This window comes from Cottoperca gobio, chromosome 21 (genome assembly GCF_900634415.1).
Source record: "Cottoperca gobio chromosome 21, fCotGob3.1, whole genome shotgun sequence".
Lineage (NCBI taxonomy): Eukaryota > Metazoa > Chordata > Actinopteri > Perciformes > Bovichtidae > Cottoperca > Cottoperca gobio.
The window spans coordinates 15,068,509-15,084,256 of NC_041375.1; the positions used below are offsets into that span (position 1 = coordinate 15,068,509).

A 15,748-nucleotide genomic window follows, 5' to 3' on the forward strand; every position below is an offset into this window, starting at 1 on the left:
GTCAGTTGTTGTCCCGGAGAGAGCCTGCGGGGGGCGCACGAGGAGCTGCGCTCGCGAGAAGCGCCTGTCAGTGAGAAGAGACGTCCTGCAGACAGGGATGATTGTTCAGACACTTATTTTACTCATCAGACAAATCATATAATTCAGTTAATAACGGGCACTTTATTTTATTATCCAAATGTTTTTATTGAGTTTTTAGGATGTTAGTCAGAAAGCAAACCTTTCTCACATGTGCACTGATCACAAACATTAACACTAGCCTAGTCAATATAAAACACATAAGAACCATATCATATCAAGGGGAGAACACAATAGAAGATAACATAAATAAAAGGACCAGAAAATTCCATTTATTTTACTGATTTAATTATCCTAAATGTGTAAATTAAAAGTAATTTAATTTTTCATTATTACATTTGGAAACCAAATGTATCTGGTGAGCTTAGTATTAATAAGAAATCTGTACATACAAATAATTTGTTTCAAGATTTTTTTAGTTTTAATAAAGATAATTATGCTCTTTGACCTGTTTTACATATATCATACTTGTGTTTTTATCTAATATTGAATATGTAATATTTATTAAAGTTAGTTTCTTATTTAATTTGTTTATATTGTACTTTGCTTTATATTTAGACTGTGTTTTATTAACATATGTTGCATGTTCTTGTGCTGCTTTAATGTTTTAGTCAGCAAAACCATTTATCTTCTATTGAAAAATAAGTATTTCAATTGTATTACTTAAAATAATAGTGCAATGTAATATTGCTAAATAATCTTGGTTTTGTTACTGTTGTTCTGTATTTAATCATTTTCAATAAAGGAACTTTTACATGTTCTCCCTGTCACAGTTTCTGTTCCTTTAAGGCTTGCTTGCCTAGTAGGGTGCCACTCATCTGATAGCCACGCTTCCTCTGCAGCTCACCTGACTCTCCCTGCTGCAAGCAATTAAGACTAGTTAGTATTTAAGCCTCCTCTGGCCTCCACTTCACTGCCAGAGTGTACTCTGCATCATGCAAGTCTGTCCAGCGCTCGTCCCTAAACAGAGCTCTCGTTGCCGACCCTGCCTTCCCCTGACCTGCCTGCTTTGCCTGTTTCCTGACCAAGTCTGTTTTGGACCTGTCTGCCTCCTTCAACCTGCCTTGCCTGTTTCCCGACCATCTGCCCGGCCCCGATTTGCCCCTTGCCTTCTACCTATTGGTTTGTCCTTATGGATTATTATCATCCCGCTGTGGATCTGTTTACTCGGCTATAACCTTCTCCTGACTACTAATAAAAGTCATTACCAATTACCTTGGTTTCTTGAGTGCTGCACTTGGTTCCACCATCGACTTGTTGTGACACTCCCCCTCTTTTCTCTTTTCTTAGACCCATGAATTGTGATCAATATTCTGTATATTTGTTCTTTCATTACCCAAGATGACATGTGCCGTATGTGAGTATTGATTGCATTGGTGTTTACACAACATTTCATAGGGACATTTTGTACTTTTTACGCCACTGCAATTATCTGACAGCTGTTTTCTGCCCTCACTTTGTACACAGCTTTGCAGCCAGCTGACACACTTTCAATAAATGCTGAAGACATCGGGCGGCCTTACTTAGTTTTTACTGGGAGCAATTGTCAAATTGTGAAAACGGTATTGGACACCAAATTCAATGTTTAACATCAAAAAACAAAGATTCCATAAATGGGTGCTTGCCCAAAGATATTATAGAAATGAGTTGGTACAGTAACAGGGAAACTAGATTTACAAAAGTATCGCTTAGCTGTCAAATTAGAGACCTTGTACTGAAAAGTGTGCCAATGGGCCATGCTTAAGTCCCAATATGAAGTACAACAGTAATTCATCTACTACCCATAAAGTCAAAAGAGTAAAACACACAAGTTATCTCAACAGTTTTACTCATTGTTATTGCAACACATTCGCCTCAGACAGCCAGTGTAGTTGCTAGCTTGGTTCGCAGTTAACTGATAGTGGAGCAATTTAATTATTTGGCTGTTCTCTTACTGTGTCACTACAAGAATAACTATTTCTCCTGGAAATCAAAAAGTCAACTATTTTTTCTTCTCCCAGTTTTCAGTTCAGTGTCTTCATCACCAGGTGGCGGCAGAAGCCTGCAGGCTGCTGTCCATGGTGCTGAAGAAAGTCAAACATATTTAGTAAACAAAAACACAAATTAATATAAGTGACATGATCTTCAACTAAAAGGAATAGGTTAAATATACCCCTATAATATATTAGCGTTGAATTACTGTACTTGAGTATACATTTGTGGTAGTTGTACATTACTCAAGTATTTCCCTTCTCTTCCATGTTATAACTTATATCTACTCCACTACATTTGGAATTTGTTTTACTTTTAACCCACTACATTTATCTAACAGCTGTAGTTATTTTGCGTCTTAAATTTTTACTTTTTAACATTTTTTAAACATAACACGTAAGACTAAACCACTGATTTCATTTAAAAAAGAATGTTTAAAAATGTTCATTGCAAGTAAACGACAGTTTGCTGGTTTTCCCTCTTCCCATAAGAAAATAACTTCTTTTATAAAAAGTATTTTCTCTCATTTATGATCTCATGCCCCCTCAGATTTATGTTATGATAGTTTGGAGGGGCCCAACAATTTATTAATGTCAGAAATGACTATATCAGCCACAGGGTACGTTTTTCTGCAGAACGACTACTTTTACTTTGATACTCTAAGTATATTTATTTAATACATTTGGAGCTATGCACTGGGCCTGATTTTATTCTGTTCTGCCTCCAAGCCTATAAAATCTCATGGAATAAAATATGATTCATTGCTCTGTAAACCACCATACCGATTAAATATTCAGATGTATAACAGGTATCAGCTGTGTCTTTAATCACACCGAGTGTCATTTACAAGATGGTCATCTTAGTCCGGGTTGTGTGAGAGAAGCTTTGAATCACATTTTAATTTGAAATTAGATTTCAAACGAATACCATGGACTTATAAATGTGGAAGCAAAGGTCATCTTATGAATATAGAACTAAATGAATTTCTGACCATTATAAAAGGTGAAATGAATGCAAATTGAACAAAGACTTTTTTTGTGTTTATTTTGAGATGGGAGACACAGAGGCTGAAGATAATAGAGGGAGAGTGCGAGATGGTGAGGAGGTCGTCGTCTTGACATCAAAGGAGAACAGAAGTGGATGCAGTTGCAAAACATTATTTGGTTCAACGTGGTTCATCTACATAATACTTGAAATAGCAGGCAGTGGAATGAGTATCAGCTTTTGGAGTGTGTTCCTGTTTGCGAGTTCAGATAAAAGCGTGGTTCAAGTCCATGCAGCCATTTTACTTTGATGGTCGTTCTTCTGTCAAATTATACACATTTGGGGAGAAAATACTTTTGAGAATTACCAACTCTGCAGCAATTTTATTCATATTTGGCTACAGAAGAATCTAGAAAATTGTAATGATTTAAGTCGTGTTCAGAGAAGCATATTTTCATCTGCGTTATGTCCTGCTTTAATAACTCAATTAGCATTTATATTAGAAAATGATTTTAGCCCAATTGGCTCCATCTGATGCACCAGCAAATAAAGTCTCCAGTATGAATCAGAGACCCTAAACAATGTGTAGGTGAAAGTCATAGTGGGCACTAAAGGCATTTTGAACATGAAAACATTATGGTTTGAAAGGTTCGACCTTTACTTCCACACTTCACTTACTTTTCGAGTGACCACTGAAGGTCAGCGGTGACAGAAACGGTGAGCGGTGAGTAATTATTTGCAGTGTGGTTCTGTGGCACTATAGAAATGGCCTATAACTTATTTCAAAATGACCACATACATAAAATGATGATAGGCAAAACACACAGTTCCTTTTTTTTTAGGTTGGGATACTTATTAAATAAATAGGCTACATTTGTGTTTTAACATTGGACAGAGTCCTACAGCCTGTTACTTGCAGTCAGTGGTGAAAAGCAATGAATTACATTTACCCACATACTTTACTTAAGTAAACATTGTAAGTACTTATACTTTACTTACAATTTCAATGTTCTGCCTCTTTATACTTCCACTGTGCTACATAACTGATGTAAATGTTGTATTTTTTTAATCCTCTACATTTATTTGACAGCTATGGGTTAATAGTTTCTTTGCAGATTAAGATTAATAACACAAAGAATAATCAACAAATACATTATGATGTATTATTATGGATGAAATTAAAACTGTATTGATCACATGGTGAAATGTACTATCTACCCAGCAGTATATATTTTTTAAAAGCCCTTTTTTACCAGCATTTATCAGCTGTGATGCACACATTGATGCATCAATAATTATAATTCAATAACATGATACACATTATTCTTTGTGCAGAATGAGCACTTTTACTTGTTGTACTTTAAATGTTTTTTGATGCTAAAACGTTTGTACTTTTAGTTAAATAAGTATTTGGATGCAGGACTTTTACTTGTATTTCTATTGTACTTATGTTTGTTGTTGTGGTTGCATAAATACGAGTAGCCCATAATTGCTCAAGTTAGACCAAATTAATTCACCATATCATCCAAACCCTTGTTACTCTTTGATATGCATGCTTCTGTGGGACAAAAAGATGGGGCAACAGGTTAGACCAGGGGTCACCAACCTTTTGATGCTGAGAGCTACTTCAAGGGTACTGAATAATACGAAGAGCTACTTGTTTGATACAAACTTCCTCAATAACATAGTTGCACGGTTCACCTTTAATGATAACATTATTATTAATAATAATCATAATAAATATTCATATATGTGAAGAGACTGTCTGATCACATGTTAATGTTAATTATTCCTCACATTGATTATTAACAATGATTTACCATGGTAATCATATCCTGTTTGTACAAACCACTAACTGTGTAACATCGAGAGAGTGGAGATCACATCGGAACCTTTCTTCTCGTCTTTGAACAGTGTTTCCAATAACCATCATTGCACCTTTCAAGACCTCTCCGTCCGAGAAGGCTTTCTTCTTCTTTATTAAAAAATGTGCAGCTCTAAATTAAGCTTCCGATGCTTTGTGTGACTTGTTCACCGGCCTCGTGAGAAGAGATGCTGCTGCTCAAAGCTGCCTTTAAGTCTCGGCTTGTCCTGCCCGCAGTGCTGCAGGTGTGTAGTTAGTTAGTTAGTTAGTTAGTTAGCATGGTAGCTTTGTGACACGTACCGAAGTGTCGCCGTCCCGCAAATGAGACATACACACTTTTCTTTCACTGTTGTAAATCATAATTCTTCCTCCCAATCATCGTGAAAATAGTTAGTTTTCTTTCGCTTTTCTGCCATGTTTAGCGTAAACAACGCACCTCGCGCCCCACCGTAGCTGCTCCCGCTAGCTTGTCTCAGAGTCTGACCCCAGACAGGGTCAGAGTTCATATATACATAAAGCATTTTTTAAAATTCTATATTTAATATTGTCATTTTAAAATAAAATAAATCATTCAAGTGTTATTAATTTATTTATTATAACAGCAAAACAATTCAATACAAATTTTAGACGGAGCTCCATGGTGACTAGTGCTATTTTTAGCTATGGCTGTGGGTCATTGGCTGTGGGTCATTTCATAACTTCAAAATGTATCTTCAAATGTAAACTAACTTTTTTTTAAATCCATCCAAAACACTGTCCAGAACATTTGTGTGTAAAACAAGTTATGAACTACATTGTCTCGAGCTTAAGCCAAGTTTGCCCCTCAACAAGGAATAAGGTTGAAAAAGATCAGTCTATACATTCCGTTTTTAGGACATATTTCACCCTCAGCTCGTAGTGCGTGAAATGACGCACGATTGCCTTCAGTTTATAAAGTCAGTCACCAAAGGCACCAGGACCAGACTCCCCCTTGAACTCCTACGTCCTCTCTCAGTACAGGCTGCTATGTCTCTGGAGGATTCACTCTTTATTACACCGGAGGACAGCAGGGATCTGGTCCTGAATGTCTCCACGGAGGAGCAGCACCAGTACAACATCTGGCTCCCTGGCATCGGGATCGCTGCTGTCTACGGGGTCATCACCATCGTGGGTCTGGTGGGGAATGTCACGTTGATGAGGACGTGTCTGATGGTGAAGTCCATGTGGACGGTGCCCAACTTGTTCCTGTCCAGCCTGGCTCTGGGGGACGTGCTGCTGCTGTTGACCTGCGTCCCGGTGGACGCGAGCCGCTACCTGGTGGACGAGTGGCTCTTCGGCCGCGTTGGATGCAAACTGATCCCGTTCATCCAGCTCAGCTCCGTGGGAGTCTCCGTGTTCACCCTCACGGCTCTCTCCGCTGACCGGTACTTCTTAGTCTGGGCATGCTTTTTAAAAGTGCTATTAACTTTTTACCTTCTTCATTCCTTAGACATGATGTTTCTTCAGATTAAATTAAAATCATTATGGCACTTTATCTGTTCTTTTAGTGCTCCACCGATGCGACATGGTGCGTATAAAGGGCGAAAAATCTAGTTTTTGTTTGCATGGCTGCAGCATTACATCAAATGGACACATTTTTAAAGTCTTGAATTATTTAATGCACATTTCTCACCTAATGAACGTCTTTACAATGTTTTAATTATTTGGACTTTTCATGTTTATTCATTAAGTTTTATTTGGTCTGTTTTCCATAAGGCTACACAATTAGAATTGTAGTATGAAATTGCAGTCCTGTAATTTAAAGCTTTTTTCTGTTGTATTCTACAGCATATGGTCCAAATGCTGTCAAAGTCCTCTTCAGTGCAGAACTTTAATGTCCTGAAACAATGTAGGAACAATACATATTAGGTCTATGACAGATACAGAAGGGCAGACGGAGGGCTCTTTGTATTTTCAGCAGCTCAAAAGCAAAAAAAAACATACATTTAATACAAGCTATGATTAATAATGCTTCCTCCTTGATCTGTAACTCATCCGATATCAGCTAATCTACTGTGGTTCCCGTTTCCTTTCGCTCAAAGACTAATTTAATTGAGTCTGCTGTAATCTACAGTCAGATAAAGTATCAAAGTGCATCTTTATCTGCAGTTAAATGTTAATAAATGTGCATTGGCTTATGAATAAATAAATTAAATCTTTTGATTAAAACAACCTCAGTAGGAGGTGGTAGGGATGAAACAATAACACATTTTTCTGCAGTTGTTTGTGATCACATGCATAATGAAGTCATTAGTTCAGTTCATCTTGATAGAAACAGTCTCTCGATGCTCAACATATTTCTCTTCTCTGTTCAGGTACAAAGCTATAGTCAAACCTCTGGACATCCACAGGTGCAGAACTACACGCAGTATCTGTTTTCGAGCCGGGACCATCTGGCTGCTCTCTCTGACTCTGGCCATTCCTGAGGCCGTCTTCTCCGACCTGCACACCTTCACCACCAGCCACACCAATGAAACATTTGTGACCTGTGCACCCTACCCCCACGCTGGGGATCTGCACCCGAAGATCCACTCCACCGCCTCCTTCCTCATCTTCTACATCATCCCGCTCTTCATCATATCTGTTTACTACTGCTTCATCGCTCACAGTCTGGTCAGGAGCTCTGTGGAAATCCCTGCTGAAGGACACCTGCACCTCCGGAAACAGGTCTGATTGGGTGCTCTGATTATTTATCTTGTTTACAAGTCTTTATAAACCACTCTCTAAACCATGTTTAGTCATCCTACTGTGTATGGAGAGAAACCGATTGATAGAAAGCTTTATTTTTTGCAAGCAAAACGCACTTATAGCAAGCACAATGACAACGCTCACATGCTGCAGGTATAAAGTTCACTGCGTTCATCATCTTAGTTTAGCATGCAAACATTTGCCAATTAGCACTGAACCAAAAACACAGCTGAGGCAGATGGGAATGCCATTAGTTTAGCAGGTTTTTGGTTAAAGTTATTAGGATTTATTTGCAGGGGAAGTGTCTGTGCCAAATTTTGTAGCTACCCAGTAGTTGTCAATTTGATAATTTAGCGGACATATTATGAAAACTCACTTTTTCAGTGCTTGTGTACATACATTTGTGTATCTTGAGTACCTACCAACCCACTATAAGAAACCCAATATACAATGTATGCTGAGCATAATATGTACCCTTTAAAGACAACAAGTGCTGGTGGCAGTAAAGGAAAAGTAAGAGGATCACCAAAGTCAGTAGGATTAATCCTCAGGGTCCATGAATGCCTGTAGTAAACTTCAAGACAATCCACCTAACAGTTGTTTAGATATGTCAGTCTAGATCAAGGTGGTGGAGCGACTGTAGAAGCTTACTTCTTCTCTCTCTTCTCTCCCGTCAGATCAAGTCCAGAAAGCGTCTGGCTAAAACTGTGCTGGTGTTTGTCGGTTTGTTTGCCGTCTGCTGGCTTCCCAGTCACGTGATCTACCTGTACCGCTCCTACCACTACGACCAGGTGGACACCTCGTTGGGACACTTCATCGCCAGCGTGTGCGCTCGCATTTTGGCCTTCACCAACTCCTGTGTGAACCCATTCGCACTCTACCTGATGAGCAAAAACTTCAGCAAACACTTTAAAAAGCAGCTCCTGTGCTGCACTTCTCCCAGACACTTGTACAGTCAGAACAGTGGGAGCACGCATATCACCACCGTCTGAAAGCAACTGCGTTTTCATAAACTTCATAACACCTGTGCATCAACAGGACTGGAGGCATGTTGATCGTCTTTGCTCACACATGTTTGCCTCGGATTTAGAAGTGTCAGCTCCAGTGTGATGATTGAAGACCGGTTCAATCATTCAGCCTTGTTGTCCTTTCACTCACAAAGACCACGCCATTTGGAAGTGCACGCACATACATGCACAGTGTGGAAGTTGTTTTATTTGGAATGGCTGGAGGATTCGGGAAAGATTGGTTTAAGTACGATGGGATGATAGGTGGTCAAGGAGCGGGATGAACGGGACGGAACGGAGTCAGGGTGTGGCTGGAGCATCTGGGAACCTGAGGGTCAAGACTGAGGGTATGGGCACGAGTGGACAAGTGTCGCGCTTCATCATGCAATCACTGCAGATGTGAAGTCGCTCATCACCAACACTGGTGCAAAACATTGCTTGAGATTAATATTTGATGTTACCTGTGAAATAAATGTAACAAAAGAAAAAAAAGTATTGATTGTGTAAAATAAATATATTTTGGGCGGTCTGATAGCCGAGTAATTAGGGAGCATACTACATGGGCACATATGAGCAACGAGTCCTGGTTTGATTCCTGGCTAGTCAGACCGATTGTTGCAAGTCATTCCTCACATTTCCTGTCCTTCTCCACTATCAAATAAAGGCATTTTATGCCCAAAAACACTAATTACATTAACTGTCATTTGCAGGGGAAATCATGCATGAAAGGCCAGACATTAGCTTTCTAACTGCACAAAGCTATGATTATAAAAAAATTAAAAAAGATGACGACTGCTGGAGATAAAGCAAAAGGTCCCTCTGACATTTGAGGGTTGTAAAATATTCTGAATAGTAGAAAGGTTTTATTGGTCACATAAGAATGTTTGTCAAATGTTAAGTTATTAGAACCGTCAAATGTCGTGTACATAGAGATGTTTCTGTTAAATTCTACGTGTTAGTTCATGTTGTTGGCTGTACTTCCGTTATTATAATTTTCACCGGCCGTTTCTTCATTTTTTAAAATGTACTTAGTGTTGATGTGTCATATACAGGGTATAAAGATATAAAGAATATCACAATTTCCCATAACCCAAGGCACCAACAGTCCAAAACTACAACAATTCCAATACACAAAACAGATAAAAGCAGAATATTCAGCAGGAAACTGTGGTTATTTAACATTTTTATTAGCCCCGCTGGTGACGAGGCTCTGTGGTTGTGCAAACCACGTTAGGAGCCATTCCGAATCCTTAAAGGAAACAAAAGTCCAAACTGAACCAGTTGTTGGTCACTTGCGAACCCCTATCGGTCGGTCAAGAGGAGTGAGGAGTCAGCAGTCAATGAGTATAAAGTCATTAAAATATGTTTTGAAAAAGTGTGAATTACTGCAACCACGAGGAGTCCTTAAGCACACAGTCATACATGAGACACGCACATGATCTGCTGACAGAGATAATACTTAAGATGTGCATTATGATACTGATGAATCTGATTCTGATTATTACTTACTAATTATTTGAACTATTGCTGATCCATTCTCTGTCTTTGACTAATCGTTTACGCTTTAGTTATGTATTGGTGATAGCAGTTTGTCATTGTCGTCACAATGTATGACAATAATATTAATTGTGCAATTCCCCGAACTGCGGTGTACATTTGTCACGTCTTCACCATGAATATCTTGATATTTTTAATTTCAATTCAACTGTATTTGAGATGTATGACCCCCTCTGGTTGTCATTTGTATGAGAGGGTTTTGTGATTGTGAAATTTTAGTTGTCAATGAATAAAAATATAAAAGCTTTAGCTAAATTGTGAGAGTGTGGCTTTGCTCCATATCTCTGTGCAAAGTGAAAGACTGCTACATATCTGACTTTTTCTCACAGAGCAACAAGTAAATGAAGCTCAAAGCTGAGGTATAAATTACATAATATTATTTGAATGCAGGACAAAGACTCAGAGAATAGATTGGATAAGAAAAGGTTTATTGACTGGGTTCTAGTGAATGAAGATGAATGAAGGTTACGCATTTAGCGTCACATCAGTTGGAGGGTTATAGAAAATCAAAAATGGAAGTCTTTCGGTTGGGCAGAGTTAATGAAAGCCAATGTGAAATACGTCCGAAATGTTGAGAGCAATGACAGTACCAAATTTCGTGAATATCAGAGAAACTTTTTATGAGTGGGCGCTATGGAGCCCGCTAAACATGAATGAACCCAGTCGCTGTATATTCGCGCAATGTATGGGTTTATGTGTTTACCCCAAGTTTCAAGTATACCAAGGGTACCAAATACGTGCTATACAGTTGTCGTGCCATGCCCAAGCCATATTACGACATAAAATCGAAATGATTACTAGTTTGAACATTGGTGGCTGTACTTCTGTTGGTGGAAGGTTTCGTGAGTTTTTGTACAGTCTAAAATCCTCAAACGTGTTGGTAAAATGAAAATGAACACACAAAATCCAAAATGGCTGACTTCCTGTCAGGTGAGAACGTTGCAAAAGTAAAGTAAAACAAGATAGAAATATGTAATAATTATTAATAAATGACAAACATAAAATACAAATACAAAATTAAATACATTTTTAGTAAAGACAACAACTAATAATAATAATAATTAACGTCACCTCCCATCCATAATTGCAATGTTCTCCATATCTGACGTGTGGGCCGTTTTCATGAGCTTTTGTGCAAACAAAGCCTCTCAAAAATACTCATATACCACCATATCATTTGTTAAAATAATCATTAACAAAATAATCTCTACAAAAATAATAGGTTCCTTGAACTTTTGTGCTCAGCGCTAATAATGAGAAGGAAAACAACAGCGTCCCTGCAGCAGCGAAGCTAAGAAACAGCCGTGGCCGTGAGACTAACCTTCACCCTCAGCATAAACCCACTGCGAACTGTGGCTTCATAGAACATGTCAACATCCAAGTTATTTGATCTAATATGCCCTCTGTGTTCAACACCTTTCCTTTTTACAGCATGTACAGCTAGTGACCACATGATTCTAGACACAAGCAGCAGGAAATCCATCAAAACACGCACATACATATGCCTCTTTCAGAACCTTTGCTGAAGGCCGAGGGTTTTCTTTGCCTTTTAGGTAAAGATGTGTCAAGTTAAATCAGCTCAAATCACATTTTTCTTTTCTCTGCAGAGGTGACCTTTCAGGGTGACATTTGAATACGTGACATGAATTCCCCCTCAGCAACACCGGCTACAAAACTCAGTGTATCTCTCAGTTCTTCAGATCCTTTTGTCTTGCAGCAGTTTTCACCATTTCACATGTACTTATTTAACTTTGCCTTCTCCTTTAATCCTTAAACGTGTCTCTGATTTGACAATGCTATACAAGCAGGATATATTCCTAACTTATTTAGTTTGTTTTATACCTATTCTATAAGTCCATCAAATGTAAAACACCACTCATCTCCAGGACATCATGCTTTATTCTTCAAAAATTATTCGGCTAACAGGTCAAAGAGTCAGGGCCGGAGAGAGGATCTTCATGTCAGTGGATTTTATTGTAGGAAGTGCAGTTGATAGAGATTCACTGTGTTCAGATAGCAGGATGACCATAAGGATGATACTCACAGAAATGTAGAAGAAACTCCCCTTGTAAGTACTCAGATTACTGCACACGTACTACAGCACAATAGCGTACATGACTACAAATTCTACATTACTGTCTATAAACCACAATACAAATATGTAAGACTAATAACGGTGGAATTACAATTGTGTGCAATTGTGGAATTAGGGGCCAATAAAGGCTAAAACAGTAAAACACCAACTGCTGATTGCAAACACAATGAAAACATGAAGACAACTTTCATATGTTTATTTACACACAAACAGTAACTTGTCTCTGCTCTGCAGTGAGTGGACTGATGCTGTCAGTGAACAGGAGAGTCAGGCTCTCTCATATGTAGCTCAATGAAGATAAGAAAACAAAACATTCAATCTATTTTTTAAAACACTTTTTACAAAATACAGTATTTACTCTTAGTGGAAACAGAGATTTATACTTTATACCTATTTTGTGAGATCCTGCGGAACATAAAGAAGTGCTCCACCGATGTAGCTTTGCACGCAAAAAAAGATCAAAATCAATGCAGCAGAAGAAGAGTTATTGTCTTTTTTTATTCCGCACATTATTCTTCCAGGTCAAAAACCTGATTACTTCTTTCTTATCTTGAGGCAACGTATCAGACTCCACCCAGCTACTTCTGGAGCCACACAAAGGCTTATTACAACTTTTTTCTTATATGCAGTTGTACTATCCAACACCTGTAAACAGATGTTTCAATAACTGGTGAGTTCCTCTTTGGAATAATGTAAAATCCATGAACACAACATGGGAAGTACTTAATTAAAAGTATAAAACCTGATACATGTAAGTTACTGCAATAGCAATATCTTGGAACTTCCCATGCATGTTTTCAAAAGAGTTCACGAGTAATACGATATAAAAAGCAACTGTTTTATAAAACACAGATGACTGACCCATTCTCTGAATGTCTTTTTTTCTCTTTCCTTGTTAGTCAGGGACAAGGCACAAATGTGAAGGACAAATCAGGATATGTGGAACACAAAGAGCCACAGTGGCAGGGCAGAGATGTCTCATTGGTAGAGGAGGAAGTCTTTGATACTGTGAGGGAGGAAGAGGCCGGAGGCTCGGTGGAGACGACTCCTTCCCAGACTTTGACGAATACAGAACCGACAGAGCTGAGACAGAGAGCAGGGACCTGGGCAGAGAGAAAGGGTACTTTTGTTACACCTCAAAAAGTATAAGTTGAGTTTGTGTAACATGCATTGTGTGTCCACAACATACCTTTATTCTGCATTGCGACTCTCACTGCGCTGTTTGGCGATGACAGATCCAGAGGAGTTTTTCCCTCTGAGTTCCTACAACAACCATCAGCCCCAAAGTCCAGCAAAAGATCCACAACGTTGGCTCCTCCACCTCGAACTGCAGCATGTAAAGGACTGTCCTGACCACACCCGATACGAACATCTGCACCTACATGTGACCACATACAGGAGTGGTTAAACACCCGACAATATCAGGAGTCCTACTTAAAATACATGTTTATCGCTACAGATGATTCTCATCCGCCGCTCTGCAGAATATACAGGCTCGCAAATGAGGCAACGAAGCCTTCATAACTGCATATGACTTATGATTGTTCCTGACTTTTTGTGACACTGCAGAGTTTGCACATTACCTGAGTATAGCAGCACCCTGACACAGTCTGCAGCCTGGGCCATGCAGGCAGAATACAGCGGAGTCCCCACCACCGGCAGCTCCATGTCGATATGAGCTCCATACGACAGCAGCAGCTCCAGACACTCTCTGTGACCTGATGGAGAAACAGCATCAGAATATGTGCACTGACAGATCACATCTTTACACTTATACATATTGGTTTGAACACACACCTTTCTTAGCAGCCTCATGTATGGACGATGCCAGCTGGTAGGGGGTGTGGATGGAGGCACTGTGCTGCAACAGGAGCCTGACACAAGTGCTACTCCCGCTGCTGCAAGAGTTGAAGAGAGGTGTGGCGCCATCTGTTGATACTGCCTCCACCTATGTGGGGAAATCAAAGGTAATGATAATGATACCATGGTCAAAAGAGCTGCACAGACACAGACATGCACATATGACACACACAAACCAACATCAGACATCAAATATGGTAAGTAGACAAATATATTGGATATATTAATAAAGTAGGATGAAGAAAATGTGATGTTGGCATTGTTGTGTCTCTAATGAGTTTTGAGTTTGCAATCTACAATACTGTCAGACATATGATGGACAAAAATCTCACATATGCAGTAGAACCCCCCCTCCACCAAGACCTTGGGCGCAGTTTCTTTCTGTAAACTAGTATGTCATCTGCATAATTAACTGAATTATCCCATCTTAAAAGAATTCTCATTAGTATTTTCACAACTTTCTTACATTTTTCAAAAGGGGGCCTGATACACCAACTAATAGGTTTAATAATCTTGACACGGTTGATTACCAAAAGAAGGAATACCATAAAGCACCGACATCTAGCCAAAGCGCTAAAGATGGTAGCGATAATCTCTGATAACGTCCATTAAATCGATTGATAACATTTAAAATGGGTGCAAATATTAAAACTTATGTACAACCTGAAGTTTCTCTCCTTAGACAAATATCTCAAGTGAGATACACAAAATATGTCCAGTCAGATCCAAAATACCCTAAAAACACTTCTGTCTTTAAACTGAATTTACACACGTTCTCACATTTGCACCGTTGTCCAGCAGGAACTTGGCACACGCATAATGGTCACCGAGACACGCTTCATGGAGAGCAGAGACTCCGTCCATAGTGAGTGTGTCTACATGAGAGCCCTGCAGGAAAGATCAGAGAGGACAATAGTCAGATACAACCATGTATAGCATTGTGTGCACATATCAAGACAGAGCCAAGTTTACCTGAGCGATGAGGCTTCTCAGGTATAGCAGTCTGCCTTGGTAGGCGGCTTCATGAAGAGGAGTTCTGTCAGACCAGAAATCTGAGACACAGAGAATAAAATCAGGAATGTGTCCACAGAAATCACACAAGATACGCTCATAGCCAAATGATCCTTCTCTCTGTCCATTGTAATGTTAAGATAACCTCATTTGAATACATGTTTATCTGGTTTTTCCGGGTCACCCCAACCCCAAACACAAAACTTATTGAACAATACACACCCAGGGTGTTGTTCCCTACTGCAGAGCCAAGTAAACAGTTTTTAATCTGTAATCTTGACTATAAAAATGTAATTTTAAAGACACACAAACAGTAATGCCACAGGGATCTGTTGCTTTATGCAAAGATGTGCAAAGCTAAACCACACTATATAACAAAAGTAATCCATGTTGGACTCTTCATTTCTCTCCTTACACAAGAATAATGAGCTGAAAGGGCTAGAAAGACAAAGAAAGAACTTACCAGCCATCAGTGAGTTGCATGCCAACCCCCCATAGATGTACAAGGGCTTCTGCCAAGGTTGTGAGCACAGGGAAACCTCAGTTTGAGTAGCAGCCATGATGAAAAATGAACAGAAGACTCGTCCACAACTGTCTAGGACTCAAGCTCACCCA

General features: G+C 39.2%; 2 protein-coding genes and 1 long non-coding RNA gene across 3 annotated transcripts; 2 read left to right on the plus strand and 1 right to left on the minus strand.

The window, feature by feature from the left end:
- Positions 1–122: 122 nt before the first annotated feature.
- Positions 123–2,956, plus strand: LOC115026261 (uncharacterized). Its single transcript, XR_003834277.1, has 3 exons — positions 123–1,200; positions 1,369–1,435; positions 1,546–2,956. It is a non-coding gene; the product is annotated as an uncharacterized LOC115026261 (long non-coding RNA).
- A 2,946-nt stretch (positions 2,957–5,902) lies between these two features.
- LOC115026250 (gastrin-releasing peptide receptor-like) lies at positions 5,903–10,290 on the plus strand. The gene is made up of 3 exons (XM_029458991.1): positions 5,903–6,300; positions 7,231–7,582; positions 8,281–10,290. Exons 1-3 carry the CDS (start codon positions 5,903–5,905, stop codon positions 8,593–8,595), a joined length of 1,065 nt encoding a protein of 354 aa, XP_029314851.1. The 3' UTR covers positions 8,596–10,290.
- Positions 10,291–12,491: 2,201 nt separating this feature from the next.
- Positions 12,492–15,715, minus strand: asb11 (ankyrin repeat and SOCS box containing 11). The gene is made up of 7 exons (XM_029458997.1): positions 15,597–15,715; positions 15,095–15,174; positions 14,903–15,010; positions 14,060–14,210; positions 13,846–13,980; positions 13,452–13,640; positions 12,492–13,365 (listed from the first exon to the last, which is right to left on the minus strand). Exons 1-7 carry the CDS (start codon positions 15,691–15,693, stop codon positions 13,241–13,243), a joined length of 885 nt encoding a protein of 294 aa, XP_029314857.1. The 5' UTR covers positions 15,694–15,715; the 3' UTR covers positions 12,492–13,240.
- Positions 15,716–15,748: the final 33 nt, after the last annotated feature.